Source organism: Chiloscyllium plagiosum, unplaced genomic scaffold (genome assembly GCF_037043375.1).
Source record: "Chiloscyllium plagiosum isolate Xiang-an unplaced genomic scaffold, Cpla_swu_hap1 HiC_scaffold_12, whole genome shotgun sequence".
NCBI classification, from domain to species: Eukaryota; Metazoa; Chordata; class Chondrichthyes; order Orectolobiformes; family Hemiscylliidae; genus Chiloscyllium; species Chiloscyllium plagiosum.
The window spans coordinates 54378291-54396120 of NW_028270150.1; the positions used below are offsets into that span (position 1 = coordinate 54378291).

At 41.0% G+C, this 17830-nt stretch overlaps 1 protein-coding gene across 11 annotated transcripts in view; it reads left to right on the forward strand.

Moving 5' to 3' along the window:
• Window positions 1–17830, forward strand: part of caska (calcium/calmodulin-dependent serine protein kinase a) — a 609390-nt gene that overhangs the window by 529805 nt on the left and 61755 nt on the right. For all 11 annotated transcript variants that reach the window (XM_087992817.1, XM_087992820.1, XM_087992823.1 and 8 more), the window contains one exon: window positions 16805–16993. In XM_087992817.1, coding sequence (XP_087848943.1) covers window positions 16805–16993 — 189 coding nt within the window. The remainder of the gene's footprint in view (window positions 1–16804; window positions 16994–17830) is intronic.

A 17830-nucleotide genomic window follows, 5' to 3' on the forward strand; every position in this document is an offset into this window, starting at 1 on the left:
GGGAAAATAATTTGTCTATTTATCCTATCTATGCCCCTCATAATTTTGTAAACCTCTATAAGGTCACCCCTCAGCCTCCGACACTCCAGGGAAAACAGCCCCAGCCTGTTCAGCTTCTTCCTATAGCTCAAATCCTCCAACCCTGGCAACATCCTTGTAAATCTTTTCTGAACCCTTTCAAGTTTCACAACATCTTTCCGATAGGAAGGAGACCAGACTTGCATGCAATATTCCAACAATGGCTCAACCAATGTCCTGTACAGCCGCGACATGACCTCCCAACTCCTGTACTCAACACTCTGACCAATAAAGGAAAGCATACCAAACACCTTCTTCACTATCCTATCTACCTGCGACTCCAGTTTCAAGGAGCTATGAACCTCCACTCCAAGGTCTCTTTGTTCAGCAACACTCCCTAGGACCTTACCATTAAGTGTATAAGTCCTGCTAATATTTGCTTTCCCAAAATGCAGCACCACACATTTATCTGAATTAAACTCCATCCGTCACTTCTCAGCCCATTTGGTCCAGATCCTGTTGTAATCTGAGGTTACCCTCTTCGCTGTCCACTACACCTCCAATTTTGGTGTCATCTGCAAACTTACTAATTGTACCTCATATGCTCGCATCCAAGTAATTTATGTAAATGACAAAAAGTAGAGGACCCAGCACCAATCCCTCTGGCACTCCACTGGTCATAGGACTCCAGTCTGAAAAACAACCCTCCACCACCACCCTCTGTCTTCTACCTTTGAGCCAGTTCTGTATCCAAATGGCTAGTTCTCCCTGTATTCCATGAGATCTAACTTTGCTAATCAGTCTCCCATGGGGAACCTTGTCGAATGCCTTACTGAAGTCCATCTACTGCTCTGCCCTCATCAATCTACTTTGTTACTTCTTCAAAAAACTCAATCAAGTTTGTGAGACATGATTTCCCAAACACAAAGCCATGTGATTATCCCAAATCAGTCCTTGCCTTTCCAAATACATGTACATCCTGTCCCTCAGGATTCCCTCCAACAACTTGCCTACCACTGAGGTCAGGCTCACCGATCTATAGTTCCCTGGCTTGTCTTTACCGCCCTTCTTAAACAGTGGCACCACGTTTGCCAACCTCCAGTCTTCCGGCACCTCACCTGTGACAATTGATGATACAAATATCTCAGCAAGAGGCCCAGCAATCACTTCTCTAGCTTCTCACAGAGTTCTCGGGTACACCTGATCAGGCCCTGGGGATTTATCCACCTTTAACTGTTTCAAGACATCCAGCACTTCCTCCTCTGTAATCTGGACATTTTGCAAGATGTCACCATCTATTTCCCTACAGTCTATATCTTCCATATCCTTTTCCACAGTAAATACTGATCAAAATATTCATTTAGTATCCCCCCCCCATTTTCTGTGGCTCCACACAAAGGCTGCCTTGCTGATCTTTGAGGGGCCCTATTCTCTCTCTAGTTATCCTTTTGTCCTTATATTTGTAAAAACCCTTTGGATTCTCCTTAATTCTATTTGCCAACACTATCTCGTGTCCCCTTTTTGCCCTCCCAATTTCCCTCTTAAGTATACTCCTACTTCCTTTATATTCTTCTAAGGATTCACTCGATCTATCCTGTCTATACCTAAAATATGCTTCCTTCTTTTTCTTAACCAAACCCTCAATTTCTTTAGTCATCCAGCATTCCCTATACCTACCAGCCTTTCCTTTCACCCGAACAGGAACATACTTTCTCTGTATTCTCATTATCTCATTTCTGAAGGCTTCCCATTTTCCAGCCGTCCCTTTACCTGTAAACATCTGCTTCCAATCAGCTTTCGAAAGTTCTTGCCTAATACTGTCAAAATTGGCCTTTCTCCAATTTAGAACTTCAACTCTTAGATCTGGTCTATCCTTTTCCATCACTATTTTAAATCTAATAGAATTATGGTCGCTGGCCCCACAGTGCTCCCCCACTGACACCTCAGTCACCTGCCTTATTTCCCAAGAGTAGGTCAAGTTTTGCACCTTATTTAGTAGGTACATCCACATACTGAATCAGAAAATTGACTTGTATGCACTTAAGAAATTCCTCTCCATCGAAATCTTTAACACTATGGCAGTCCCAGTCGATGTTTGGAAAGTTAAAATCCCCTACCATAACTACCCTATTATTCTTATAGATAGCTGAGATTTCCTTACAAGTTTGTTTCTCAATTTCCCTCTGACTATTGGGGGGTCTATAATACAATCCCAATAAGGTGATCATCCCTTTCGTATTTCTCAGTTCCACCCAAATAACTTGCCTGGATGTATTTCTGGGAATATCCTCCCTCAGTACAGCTATAATGCTATCCTTATCAAAAATGCCACTCCCCCTCCTCTCTTGCCTTCCTTTCTATCCTTCCTGTAGCATTTGTATCCTGGAACATTAAACTGCCAGTCCTGCCCATCCCTGAGCCATTTTTCTGTAATTGCTATGATATCCCAGTCCCATGTTCCTAACCATGCCCTGAGTTCATCTGCCTTCCCTGTTAGGCCCCTTGCATTTTAATTTATTAGTCCTACCTTGTCCCTGCCTGCCCTGACTGTTTGACTCACTTCTGTTCTCAACTGTACCAGTCTCAGATTGATCTCACTATCTCCCTGGGTTCCCCCCGCCCCCCAACCCCACCTTACTAGTTTAAATCCTCCCAAGCAGTTCTAGCAAATTTCCCTGTCAGTATATTAGTCCCCTTCCAATTTAGGTGCAATCCATCCTCCTTGTACAGGTCACTTCTACCCCAGAAGAGATTCAAATGATCCAAAATGTGAATCCTTCTCCCATACACCAGCTCCTCAGTCATGCATTCATCTGCTCTATCCTCCTATTCCTGCCCTCACTAGCTCATAGCATTGGGAATAATCCAGATATTACTACCCTTGAGGACCTCCTTTTTAAATTTCTGCCTAACTCTCTATAATCTCCCTTCAGAATTTCAACCTTTTCCCTTCCTATATCGATGGTTCCAAGATGGACAATGACCTCTTGCTGGCCCCTCTCCCCCGTGAGAACGTTCTGCACCCTCTCTGAGACATCCTTGATCCTGGCACCAGAGAAACAACACACCATTCTGCTTTTTCTCTGCTGGCCACAGAAATGTCTGTCTGTACCTCTGACTACAGAATCCCCTAACACAATTGATTTCTTGGAAGCTGACGTACCCCTGAGAATCCATCACCCCCTACATTTTCCAAAACAGCTTACCTGTTTGAAATGGGTATATCAACAAAAGACTCCTGCCCTGGGTGCCGACCTCTCTTACCCTTCCTGGAATTAACCCATCTATGTGACTGTATCTGAGACTTTCCCCCCTTCCTATAACTGCCATCCAACACATCCTGTTGCTGTTGCAAATTCCTCATCGCTTCTATCTGTCTCTCCAACCGATCCACTTGATCTGATAAGATTCACATCCAACAGCATTTATGGCAGATATAATCCACAGTAACCCTTAAACTGTCTTTAAACTCCCACATCTGACATCTCACTGCAAAGGCCATTTTTTCTCCTTCACAATCTACAGACCCAGAAAATAACACCGTCTTATTCCTCTACAAAACAGTGCACCAGGTTAAATTAATAGCTATGGCTTATATTTTAAGTTTAATCAAGAGACTTATCTCCAAAAACACATAATCAAGAAAGAACCCACTGTACTCACTAATACAATCTTTCTCTTGGACAGACTTAAAACAACAATTAACTTACTGGGGTTAATATGTTTATCATCCTCTGTCTTAGAAAAGCAATAAGACAAATTTCTGCATTCTCACCAGGAAAGTCTGTGTTCTGTTCTTCTCATACATTTACACTGAAACTCAGGAAAGTTACAGAGAAGAGGATTGTCTGGGGGAAGTGGTTCATGCTTTTCTACCTACGAGTAGGTTTAGCTAGGGCAAAGAATTAATAGTTTTATGGAAAATCTTTAATGCATTGATTAGTTAAGAATGATAACATTTGTTGAATTAATTTTGTGATGTACTGACTTGTGCAGCACACTAAAATTGGCTGGTAAAGTAAAGTTTGTCCTGATAATCATCAGTATCTTATTCCTGTAAACCCTCTTCTTTTGAGAATTAACAACACGTATAAACAATCTATATTGGCATTGCAGACACTAATTCATGGTTCCATTAGAATGTCTTAAAAAAATTGTTAATCACAAATAGTACCCATTCCTGATGAAGGGCTTATGCCCAAATCGTCAATTCTCCTACTCCTTGGAAGCTGCCTGACCTGTTATGCTTTTACAGCACCACAACTCTGATCTCCACCATCTACAGTCCTCACTTTCTCCAAGTAGCACCATATGTACTGCGGTGATAACTGCATCAGTGAAACTGATTTTACATACCTGTACCAGTGTAAAACAAGTGCTTTTGGACATAAAAATGGAGGAGCAGAAATGCTGGCATGTTTTGAGTCCAATATTACCTGGTTGCAATTTATATGCTAAAGGATTGTATGAGTCAACAGGACACATTTGCAGTAGCACTTGAAATGTTTCTGATCTTACTGACAGTTTTGTTAGAGGTCACCCAACCAATGTGTTTTTTTAAATAAATTCATCTAAGTGGGAGCAACAGTGCATAGTGAAAATGTGCTTAAAAATGTGTTGCTGGAAAAGCGCAGCAGGCCAGGCAGCATCAAAGGAACAGGAGAATCGACGTTTCGGGCATAAGCCCTTTTTTCAGCCTGCTTGGCACACCCTCCTCATTCCTGAAGAAGGGCTTATGCCCAAAACGTTGATTCTCCTGTTCCTTTGATGTTGCCTGGCCTGCTGCGCTTTTCCAGCAACATATTTTTAAGCTCTGATCTCCAGCATCTGCAGTCCTCACTTTCTCCTTTTTTCCATAGTGAAAATGTTACTGGATTAGTAATCCAAAGGCTCAGGCTAATATTCCAAGGATGAAAGCAAAGTACTGCAGATGCTGGAAATCGGAAATAAAAACAATGATGGAGAAAATCAGGTCTGGTAGCATCTGTGGAAAGAGAAACATAGTTAACGTTTTGAGTCCAATATGACTTCCATGCATGTCAGTTGGTAGAATTTAAATTCACTCAATAAAATCTGGTATTGAAAGCTAATCTCTGTAATGGTGACTACAAGACTATCATTGATTGTTATACCAAAACCATCTGCTTCAGTAAGGTCTTTTAGGGAAGGAGTTCTGCCATCATTATCCAGTCTAGTCTACATGAAAACTCTCAAACCCCCAGCAAAGAGGCTTTATCCTCATTGCCCTCTGAAGCCCTAGTAAACCACTCCATTCAAAGGAAATTATAGCCAACCGTTTTTGATGTTGTCAATGATGCCAGCATCCCATCAAAGGAAAACAAAAATTAGTGCAATTGGCAAATACAGCATGGGGGTTGGTCAGCTCAGCTGGCTGCCTGGTTGGTTTGCAATGCAGAGTAATGCTAACCGCTTGGGTTCAGTTCCCACACTGGCTGAGATTACCATGAAGTGTCTCCTTCTCAACCACTTCCCTCATCTGAGATATGGTGCAGAGGCTTTGGGAAACCAGGAGGAGAGTTAATTGCCACAGAATCCCCAGTCTTTGACTTGCTGTTGTAGTTACAGGTAAATTTCTGGTCAGTGGTGACCCTCAGAATGTTGATGGTAGATGATTTAGTAACTGGTAATTCTGTTGATATCATGGGGAAGTAGATTCTTTCATGATAGAGATTGCTTGTCACTTAACACAAGGTTATGCATTGACCAGGTCCTGGTTCATGTGATAAGGAGCTGCAGATGGAATGTAATGCTGAGTAATCAATAAATATCCTGCAGGACAGTGTTGCAACTGTTTGCATCTCCATAAAGAAGAGAAATGGTGACCAGAATGAGGCAAGTCCTGGGTTCTTAGAGTTAGAAAGAGATTGGGCACACTAGGTAGGGCAAGGGGCAGAAGAGATGGAAGGAAGAGTTTGGAGGTTAAATAGGGAGGAACAAAGTGTGAGGAAAGTGATAGCTTGTGGGAGGTAGGGTGCACACAACGCATGCAGGGCACCTGCCCAATTTATATGCCCCTACCTTTTCAAAACTATATTTTCATAAACAATCTTCAAACGTGACCTGCCTGCCACTGACCAGTATTTATGGAAGTGGTTTGAAGTCCTAAATTGCTACTTAATTGATCAGTTAAAGGCCTCATTCTTAAGTATGGATGGCCTAGTGGGCACTTTATCTGCCCACTATAGTATTGATAACAAATCAGGGTGGAATCTTCATATTTTACTTGGCCCTACCAAACCAAAAACAATCCCAGGATAGGAACTATCCAAACCCACACTGAAGCGAAAATCATTGCTTAAATGGTTAAAGATGGTTGAGCTGAGAACAGTGCCAAAGGAACTCCTGCAGGAACTGCAAGGCTTGGCCTCCAACAACCACAACAACATTTTCTTTGTGCTAAGTATCCCTTCAGCCAGTGAAGATTTTTTCCCCGATTTCCATTGAGTTCAATTTTATTCAAGCTCCTAATATCTCACTTGGACAAATACTGACTTGACGTCAAAGGCTGTCACTCTTACCTAGTCTCTGGAATTCGCCTCCTTTATCCATGATTGAACCATGGCTACATTAAGGTCTGGATCCCAGTAATATTGAGCATCAGTGAATGGAATGTGAAATGGTACAGAATGCTGAATAGGTTTAAGATGTTGACAGGCAAAAGGCCAGCTGTTTTAAAAACATGCTTCATTAGAACAGTCATCATTATATTAGAAAGCATTGGCAAGGGTGTGCATGGTATTGCAGTCTGGTGTGAAAGCTCACTAGTAATATTTACTGTTTGCAAAATATGTCAGGAACACAATCTTCTCAGAAAAGGAGTCTTGGAGCAGTGTTTTCTTTTGTGGAAAAATACTAAAATTGATGGTACATAAGTTTGAAAATATAATCAGGTTTTACTAAATTGCATTGATTTGTAGAGCACTGTCTTATAATAGAGCAAGCAGATTTTGCTTAATCATACATCATAGCCATCTTCAGTCTTGGGTCCTTGATGTAATCTCGGTATATCTGATCAGCCACCATAACTTGCATCTGTTTGTTGTGCATTAGACAATATGACTGTGTAGTGATAATGTCACTCGATTAGTAATCCAGAGGCCCAAGAGCATGAGCTGGAATTTAAATTTGCTTAATAAATCTAGTCACTAATAGAGACTTTCATCAGTTGTAGTCTTTAGAGAGAGAAATCTGCCATTCATACCTGGTGTGGTTTAAAAACTTACACATTGCTTTGGTGACTTTCAACTGCCCTCTTAAATGGCCTAGGGCACCCTGTATTCCTGATGAAGGGCTTTTGCCCGAAACGTCGATTTTACTGCTCCTCGGATGCTGCCTGATCTGCTGTGCTTTTCCAGCACCACTCTAATCCAGAATCTGGTTTCCAGCATCTGCAGTCATTGTTTTTACCTAAGAAACCATTCAGTTCATTGGCAGTTACATTTTAAGTTAATTGAACAACTTTGGACTCAGTGTTGTTTTGACACCAATTATGTCATTGGGCACACTTCCCAAGTACAATGGTTAAATTGAATAACATTACATAAGATGCCAGTTCAGAAGCAAGTAGACTATCAACTTTAACAAAGATTATACCACCTCCATACCTTCATTTGGAAGTCATACAAACAAATGAATTAGGAATGAAGTAGGCCATTCAGTTCCACAGAGCTGCTTGGCCTATCAGTAAGATAATGGCGGATCTTTTTCTATTTTGAATTCCAAGTTCCCAGCTACTCCCAATGACCTTAAGTTTTTGTTAAGCAAGGGAATCATCTAACTGTGTCTTAAAAAAGATGTTATTGCCCTACCTCCACCACTTTTATGTTAGTGTTCTCATTTATATCAACAATTTGGATGAGAATACACTTATGTGAGGAATAAGAGAATGGTCAAAGAAAGAGTAAGGCCGATCAGGGATAGCATAGGGAATTTGTGTGTGGAATCTGAGGAGGTAGGGGAAGCCCTAAATTAGTTTTTTGCTTCTGTCTTTACGAAAGAAATGAACTTTGTAGTGAATTAAACCTTTGAAGAGCAGGTGTGCATGCTGGAATGGATAGAGATAGAGGAAGCTGATGTGCTGAAAATTTTGTCAAACATTAAGATTGACAAGTCGCCAGGCCTGAACCAGATTTGTCCTCGGCTGCTTTGGAAAACGAGAAATGCAATTGCTTCACCACTTGCGAAGATCTTTGCATCCTCGCTCTCCACTGGAGTCGTACCTGAGGACTGGAGAGAGGCAAATGTAATTCCACTCTTCAAGAAAGGATAGGGAAATCCCCGGCAATTACACACCAGTAAGTCTCACGTCTGTCGTCTGCAAGGTGTTAGAAAGGATTCTGAGGGATAGGATTTATGACCATCTGGAAGAGCATGGCTTGATTAAATGCAGTCAACACGGCTTTGTGAGGGGCAGGTCATGCCTCACAAACCTTATTGAGTTCTTTGAGGATGTGATTAGAAAGGTTGATGAGGGTCGAGCTGTGGATGTGGCGTATATGGACTTCAGCAAGGCATTTGATAAGGTTCCCCATGGTAGGCTCATTCAGAAGGTCAGGAGGAATGGGATACAGGGGAACTTAGCTGTCTGGATACAGAATTGGCTGGCCAACAGAAGACAGTGGGTGGTAGTAGAAGGAAAATATTCTGCCTGGAAGTCTGTAGTGAGTGGTGTTCCACAGGGCTCTGTCCTTGGACCTCTACTATTTGTAATTTTTATTAATAACTTGGATGAGGAGATTGAAGGATGGGTCAACAAGTTTGCAGACGACACAAAGGTTGGAGGTGTCGTTGACAGTATAGAGGGCTGTTGTAGGCTGCAGCAGGACATTGACAGGATGCAGAGTTGGGCTGAGAGGTGGCAGATAGAGTTCAACCTGGATGAATGCGAGCTGATGCATTTTGGAAGGTCGAATTTGAAAGCTGAGTACAGGATTAAGGATAGGATTCTTGGCAGTGTGGAGGAACAGAGGGATCTTGGTGTGCAGGTACATAGATCCCTTAAAATGGCCACCCAAGTGGACAGAGTTGTTAAGAAAGCATATAGTGTTTTGGCTTTCATTAACAGGGGGATTGAGTTTAAGAGTCGTGAGATCTTGTTGCAGATGTATAAAACTTTGGTTAGACCGCACTTGGAATACTGTATCCAGTTCTGGTCGCCCTATTATAGGAAAGATGTGGATGCTTTGGAGAGGGTTCAGAGGAGGTTTACCAGGATGCTGCCTGGACTGGAGGGCTTATCTTATGAAGAGAGGTTGACTGAGCTTGGACTTTTTTCATTGGAGAAAAGGAGGAGAAGAGGGGACCTAATTGAGGTATACAAGATAATGAGAGGCATAGATAGAGTCGATAGTCAGAGACTATTTCCCAGGGCAGAAATGACTAAAACGAGGGGTCATAGTTTTAAGCTGGTTGGAGGAAAGTATAGAGGGGATGTCAGAGGTGGGTTCATTACACAGAGTTGTGAGAGCATGGAATGTGTTGCCAGCAGCAGTTGTGGAAGCAAGGTCATTGGGGACATTTAAGAGACTACTGGATGTGCATATGGTCACAGAAATTTGAGGGTGCATGCATGAGGATCAGTGGTCGGCACAACATCGTGGGCTGAAGGGCCTGTTCTGTGCTGTACTGTTCTATGTTCTGTAGGAGGCATGATGAGTAAATTTGCAGATGACTCTAAAATTGGTGGTATAGTGGACAGTGAAGGTTATCTAAGATTACAAAGAGATCTTGATCAATTAGAATTCTTTAGAATTTGTATCACAGTAGACAGAGTGGTTAAGAAGACATTTAGCGCGCTTGTCTTCATTGCTCAGACCTTTTAAGTAGTGGAGTTTGGATGTCATGTTGAGGTTGTACAGGATGTTAGTGAGGCCCCTTCTGGAGTAGTGTATACAGTTCTAGATGCCATGCTTTAGGAAGGATAAATTGGAAAGGGTTCAGAAAAGATCTGCCAGGATGTTGCCGGGAATGGAGGGTTTGAGTTTTAAAAAAAAGGCTAGATAAGTTGGGACTTTTCTCTGGAGCGTAGCAGGTTGAGAGATGACCTTACACAGGTTTATGAAATCATGAGCACCACAGATAAGGTGAATGGCAAAGGTCTTTTGTTTGGGGTAGGGGTGTTCAAAACTAAAGGACATATTTTTAAGGTGAGAGGTGAATGTTTTACACAAAGTGGATTGTGTGTGGAATGAACTGCCAGAGGAAGTTGTGGATGCAAGTTCATTTGCAACATTTAAAAGACATTTGGATAAGTACAAGAATAGGCAAGGTTTGTCGGGACATGGGCCAAATGCAGACAAAAGGAACTAGTTTAGTTTGAGAACATAATCAGCATGGACAAGATGTACCAAAGGGTCTCCTTCCATGCTGTATATTTCTATGAAGTCTCTAAATCTCTGAGAGAGATAAACTTCCCTTTATCTCTGTCCTAAAAAAAAATCCAAATTTTTTAACAGTATTCCCTAGTTATAGATTGACCCATGAAAGGAAATACCTTTCCACACCCACCTTGTCCAGACTGTTCAGCATCTTAAATACTTCAATCAAGTCACCCCTCACTCTTGTGAACTCTGTTGTGAACAAGTCCAATCTATCCTGAAACTTAAGATATCACTCTCGTTCTAGGTATCAGTCTAGTAAAACACCTCTTAACTGTCTGCAATGCATTTATGTCCTTGCTTAAATAAGATGGTCAAAACTGCAAGTAGTATTTGAGGTGTGGTCTCACTTGTGTTCATCATAGAATCCCATACGGTATGGAAACAGGTCATTTGGCCCAACAAGTCCACACTGACCCTCCAAAGAGTATACATCACTAAATACAATGGGCAATCTAGCATGGCTAATCCACGTAACCTGCACATCTTTGAACTGTGGGAGGAAACCCACGCAGATGGAAGAATGTGCAAACTCCACACAGACAGTTGCACGAGGCTGGAATCAAACCTGTGTCCCTGACACTGTGAGTCAGCAGTGCTAACCACTGAGCCACTGTTCTGTATGTAACTGAAGCATAACATTGTTAATTTTGTGTTAAAGTCCTCTTGTAATAAGGGATGGAATTCAATTAGGAATCTTAATAACTTGCAACATCTACATGCTAATTTTTAGTGACTCTTGCACTTGAACATCGAGATCCCTCTGCAATAAAAACTGAAATGCTGAAGAAACTCTGTAAATCTGTTCTCTCTCGACAGATGCTGCCAGGTCTGCTGAGTTTCTCCAGCACTTATTGTTTTTATTTCAGATCTCCAGCATTCACTGTACTTTGCTTATATAATAGATCCCTCTGCACCGTAGGATTCTGCAGTTACTGTCTGTTTAAGAAACACCTCAGCTTTTTTATTTTTCTTGCTAAAATGAACAATCATGTTTTCCCACATTATATTCCATCTGTCAGACCTTTGCCCACCCACTCAATTTATCTATATTTATCTTTGTCCTTCTTATGTCTCCTTTGCAACATGTGTTCCAACCTATCTTTGTGTCATCTGCAGCTTTAGCTGGATGCCTTCCTTCCCTCATCCAAGTCATTAATATAAAATTTAAAAATCTGAGGCTCCAGCAAGACTTTACTCATCACATCCTGCTAATGAGAGCAAGACTGGATATAGGCCGGGTGCTGGCAGGTGGGACTAGATTGGGTTGGGATATCTGGTCAGCATGGACAGGTTGTTCCGAAGGGTCTGTTTCCATGCTGTACATCACTATGACTCTATGACCCATTTATGCATACTCTCTGGGTGGAATCTTACACGTCCGAATACAGTGGGTATGGCAAGAAATCTGGGACAATTGTATGAGATTGATTGAGATGAAGGGGGCTGGCACAGCCAGTAATGCTGGTGCAGCCGGGGAAAAGGTGGTGAGATGCCTTGAATGAGTGAGTAGGCAGAGCAGAGGACATGTAGGGTTGTAGTGGGGTGGGAGGGAAGTTGAAGTGGAAATTGAGTTGGTGAGAGTGAGTAAGGGAAGATTTCGGATGCAATAATGAGAGTGGTAACGCATCAGCCTTGGTGGAAGACGGTGCAGTAGCAGCGGTAGAATTAGAATGAGGTTGCAAAGAGTAAATAGTGGCACTTAGCCGACCAGAGTGGCGGAGGGCATTGACCTTCTTCCTACTGCTGGGGACTTCTCCAGGTGGCTCAGACTGCATTGAACTGGGTGGAAAACTTATACCAGACTGGCAGAATAAGGTGTCATGGCCTCGTCAGGTGTAAGAGGAGGTCCATCTTATGCACTAGCTGGTAGTGCAAATCGAAATCGGCAGGTATGATGTGGTGAGCATCACAGAGATGTGGCTGCAAGGGGATTAGAAGTGGGAGCTAAATATCCAAGAATATATATCTATCGAAGAGACAAGCAGGTGGGCAGAAGGAGTGGGGTTGCCTTTTTAGTAAAAAATGAAATTAAATGAATGAAGTAGGGTCAGATTATGTAGAATCTGTGTGGATAGAGTTGAGGAACTGCAAAGGATTAAAAAAAAGTTGGAGTTATCTCGAAGCTTCTAAATAGTAGTCAGGATTTGGAGCGTAAGGTATACCAAGAGATAGAAAAGCCTTATAGGAAAAGTAAGGTTACATTGATTATGAGGGATTTCAATATGCAGGTGGACTGGGAAAATCAGGTTGGTAGTACATTGCATGAATATAAGTTTGTGGAATGTCTACAAGATGCCGTTTTGGAACAGCTTGTGGTGGAGCCCACTAGGGAACAGGCAATACTGGACTTAGTGTTATGCAGTGAGGCAGATTTGATAAGGGAGCTTAAGGTGAAGGAACCCTTACGAGGCAGTGATCATAATATGATAGAATTTACTCTGCAATTTGAGAGTGAGAAGTTGGATCAGATATAACTGTATTAAAGTTGATTAAAGGCAACCACAGAGGCATGAGGTAGGAACTGACCAAAAGAGGGGCCTAGCAGAAAAGACTGGAAAGCAATGGCAGAAGGTTCTGGGAGTAATTTGGGGGAGACGGCAACAATTCATCTCAAGGCAAAAAAAGCCTCCCAAAGGGAAGATGAGGCAACCATGGCTGACCAGAGAAGTCAGGAACAGCATAAAAGCAAGAGAGAAAGCATACAGTGTGGCAAAGGGCAGTGGGAAGTCAGAGGATTGAGAAACCTTCAAAGACTAACAGAGGACAACGTAGAAAGAAATAAGGAGGGAGAAGAATAAATACGAGGGTAAGCTAGTCAGTAGTATTTGGGAAGATTGCAAGAGTTTCTTTATCTCAAGAACAGAAGAGAGGCAAAACTGGACATTGGGCCTCTGGAAATTATGCTGGAGAACTGGCAATTGGGAACAAAGAAATGGCTGAGGAACTGAATAAGTTCTTTGTGTCAGTCTTCACAATGGAAGACACGAGTAATATCCTAAAACTTTGAGAGTTGGGGGCAGAAATGAGTAGGCTGGTTATCACTAAGGAGAAGGTGCTGGAAAAACTGCAAGGTCTGAAAGTAGACAAATAGACCAGATGGGCTACACCCAAGAGTTCTGAAGAAGATAGCTGAAGAGATAGTGAAGCTTTTAGTAGTGATCTTTCGGGTATCACTGGATTAGAGAGGGTCCCAGAGAATTAGAAAATTGCTAATGTAACCCCCCCCTCCCCCTCATTTAAGAAGGGAGTAAGGCAAAAGACGAGAAATTAAAAAGCCAATTAACCTGACCTCAATCATTGGTAAGATTTTAGAGTCCATTGTGAAGGATGTGATTTCTGAATACTTGGAAATGCATGGTAAAATAGAGCAAAATCAGCATTGTTTCATCAAAGGGGGGTCATTCCTGGCAAATCTGTTAGAATCCTTTGAGGATGTAACAAGCAGGTTAGACCTGAAGATCTGGACCCTTGGCGGGGTCTCTTGGTTCTGTAATCTGTCAATAAACACTCGCAATTGGTCTGGCTTTTAAGACTTCACTCTTTATTTTTCATACAGCCAGGCACAGAGCGTCTGGAAACACAGAGGTTATGTACTTCTGTGTTCCTAGGAGGAGCTGCACAAATGGCTTAAATTAAGACATTTTTATACATTTTATAAAGAAGGGAACAGGCCATGATCACACAATACATTCAAACAATTACCAATTAATACATGATACTGCTTTATTTGACAGTTTCTAAGTCCAATGATATTTCCTGGGAACCAACTTTATTTTCTAACACTCAGGCCACCCTTATCTCACTAACCGAGCCATTGCACCTACATCTGAAGGGTAGTTTGGATGGCAATTAATGTCTTATCTAGTCTAGTTATTTCTATATTTTAAAGGGAGCATTGTCTGCTAATCTCTATTGAAGCAGACTGTGGTTAGTCAATTATGCAGCTTTAGCAAAATTGTCAATTTGCAGCCTAGAAGCCATTTTCTCATGCTATTTGCATCGAGAAGCCATTTTATTGCCGCCGAAGTTATTAAGAGCATCTGTTAAGTGGTTGTTCCTGACAACAACTAGTTACCTCAGCTTGTACTCTGGGTTCAGATCCTCAGACCAAGGAGAGCCAATGAATTTATCTATCTGTACTTTCGGAAGGCCTTTGATAAGATGCTGCACAGGAGGCTGCTGAGTAAGATAAGGGCCCATGGTGTTAGAAGCAAGGTGCTAGCATGGATAGAAGATTGGCTGTCTGGTAGAAGGCAGAGAATGGGGATAAAAGGGTCCTCAGGGTGGAAGTCAGTGATTAGTTTTGTTCCACAAGGGTCAGTGTTAGGATCACAACTTATCACTTTATACATGAATGATCTAGATGAACGAACTGAGGGCATTTTGGCTAATTTTGCATCTGATACAAAGATAGGTGGAGGGACTGGTAGTATTGAGGAGGCAGGGAGGCTGCAGAAAAGTTTAGACAGGTTATGAGAGTGGGCTAAGCAGTGGCAGATGAAATACAATGTGGGAAAGTGAGGTCATGCACTTTGGTAGGAGGTTATAGAGGCGTGGAGTATTTGCTAACTGGGGAGAAAATTCAGAAATCTGAAGTGCAAAGGACTTCTCTTGAGGTAAACATGAAGATTGAATCAATAATTAGGTAGGCAAATAACCATGTTGTCATTCATCTTGAGAGGACTATAATATGAAAGCAGGGATGTACTTCTGAGGCTATATAAGGCTCTGGTCAGACTACATTGTGACCAGCTTTGGGCCCCATACCTCAGGAAAGATATATTGGCCCTGGAACAGGTCGAGAGGAAGTTCACAAGAATGATCCCAGGAATGAAAGGCTGAACATATGTGGAACATTTGAGGACTCTGGGAGTATATTCGATGGAGTTTAGAAGGATACGGGGGGATCTGATTGAACCTTAGAGAATACTGGACAGAGTGGACGTTGGGAAGATGTTTCCATTGGCAGGAGACTAGGACCCGAGGGCACAGCTTTAGAGTAAAAGGAAAACCCTTTAGAACAGAGATCAGGAGAAACTTCTTTAGCTAGAAAGTGGTAAATCTGTGGAAGTCATTGCCACAGAAGGCTGTGGAGGCCAGGTCTTTGATTATATTTAAGACCGAGATAGATAAGTTCTTGATTGCCAAGGGGATCAAAGGTTACGGAGAGAAAACAGGTTTCTCAGCCTCATTTTCCTATCAGCCATGATTAAATCGTGGAGCAGACTCAATGGGCCAAATAGCCTAATTTCTGCTCTTATGGTCTTACTAAAACCACCTGGATTAGTGACTGCTTTTCCTGACTATTCCTCATCTCCATCTAAATCACGATCTCCTGAACCAAGGTCATCTCTAACTATTGTACCAATACCATCCTTGATTGACAGTGCTACCCTTCCATCTTTACCTAGCTTCTTCTTATTCTTGAATGATGTATAACCCTCAATATTTAGGACCCAATCTTTGTCATCATGAAACCACTTCTCTATAATGGCTTTCCAATAATTTATTTAGGATGTTTTGACTTTGACTTGCCATTAGGTTGTTATTTTCCATAAATATAGCTCAAATTACTTTTCAACATTTTTATGAAACTGTCACCAAATAATAACTGACAAAAATTTCTTAGATGTTAGGAATACATGCATAGAGATTTATGCAGTTAGACTTGTCAGTATTCAATTACTTCATCCCTGGTTTGTCTTTACACCAGTATTTGGCAGCTTGGAAACAAGTCAGCATGTATTTCATTAGTGGCTGACCATTCAAATTAAAATCATTTCTAACCACCAGGTTCTAATTCAACATTGGCAATTTTCTAAATGTTAAGTTACTTTTTGTTTACAGGTTAACAAAAGCTCTTATTGTAATGTAACTAAGCTAGTGTTTTAAGTTTTGAGAGCTTTAGTCATGTGAAGAGCTAGTAAGCAAAGCAAGATCACAATCAAATCTCCTATAACAACTGTTGCAATATTGGGAACTCATCACTAAAATACCAATCATTGTCTTAGATCTGAATCACCTTTTCTGATGGGTTACATTGATCCTCTGGTAATTCTGAAATTTTTGATTATTGCAACAGCAAACAAAAATTAAAGCTTTTAACAAATGTAACTTTTATTTGCTACTCTAAATTAGGTATTTTGTATGCGACCATTTCTTATTCTTTAAAAGAGAAGAAATTAGATTTGAGGAAGAATTACTTGTACTCCTCTTGTACTACTTGTGGGCAACAAGTTGGTTTAAAGTACTCCGCATTCCAGAGTAAAATATAGCACATAAAGAAGGGATAAGTGAAGAGGGTGAAATGACAGTAGCATGATTAACAAAAGATGTTGTTTCTTTATTTAATTTAATTTAAGTTCAATATTGTTTTAAATAATTAGGCTTTGCTGCAGACACATGATGTCGTGGCACATGAAGTATACAGCGATGAAGCACTGAGAGTTACACCACCACCGACTTCTCCTTATTTAAATGGTGACTCACCAGAAAGTGCGAACGGAGACATGGACATGGAAAATGTAACACGTGTTCGACTAGTTCAGTTCCAGAAAAACACAGATGAACCTATGGTAATACAAAATACAGTCTTCTAGTTCTCTAATTAACTTCATTCATTTTCATCTTAATGAATTAGCAGAGGTAACTAATTATTATATTTGTAATTTTAATGCACAAAAGGCACCCTGGCAGTAAAACTAAGTCAGCAAGTTAGTCAGTTTATGTTTGCATTCGTGAATATGCACTTCAAGTGATGATAAAGAAATTTTTAATAGATATAGTCAGGCTGTACTTCAATGTCATACTAAATCTGAAAGAGACATTAATAATGATTAATCAGAATTTGTAGATTTACTGGACTTATGTATACAGGCTAGACAAGTGCATTTTTTTGTTGACTTAGAACACAAATTTACAAACTTGGCATTTTTAACACACTGGATCATCATTACTAACTAGTTTTGGGCATTAACTCAGACATACAATGAATACTATATTTTGGTAGAACAATACATTGCAAGAGTTTAACTTTGTATTTTATTTATTTATCAAGGAATGAATTAACCTTTCCCAAATACAATAATTTTTGCCAAAGAGTATATTTTGGAGCATTAAATTGCAGCTATATATCTGTTTGAATTATAATCTAATAAATTTTCACAGTTTCATAACTAACTTTAAACACCAGATGAAGCAGAATAACAAATATTTTAGAATACGCAAACACGAAAGTTCTCCACGATTCCTGCTTTTCTTACAAATCTATTTGGGGATATTGGCCATGGAGTGGATTTAATTCAAATAAATTCCACAGTCGCAGGTAGATAGGATAGTGAAGAAGGCGTTTGGTGTGCTTTCCTTTATTGGTCAGAGTATTGAATACAGGAGTTGGGAGGTCATGTTGCGGC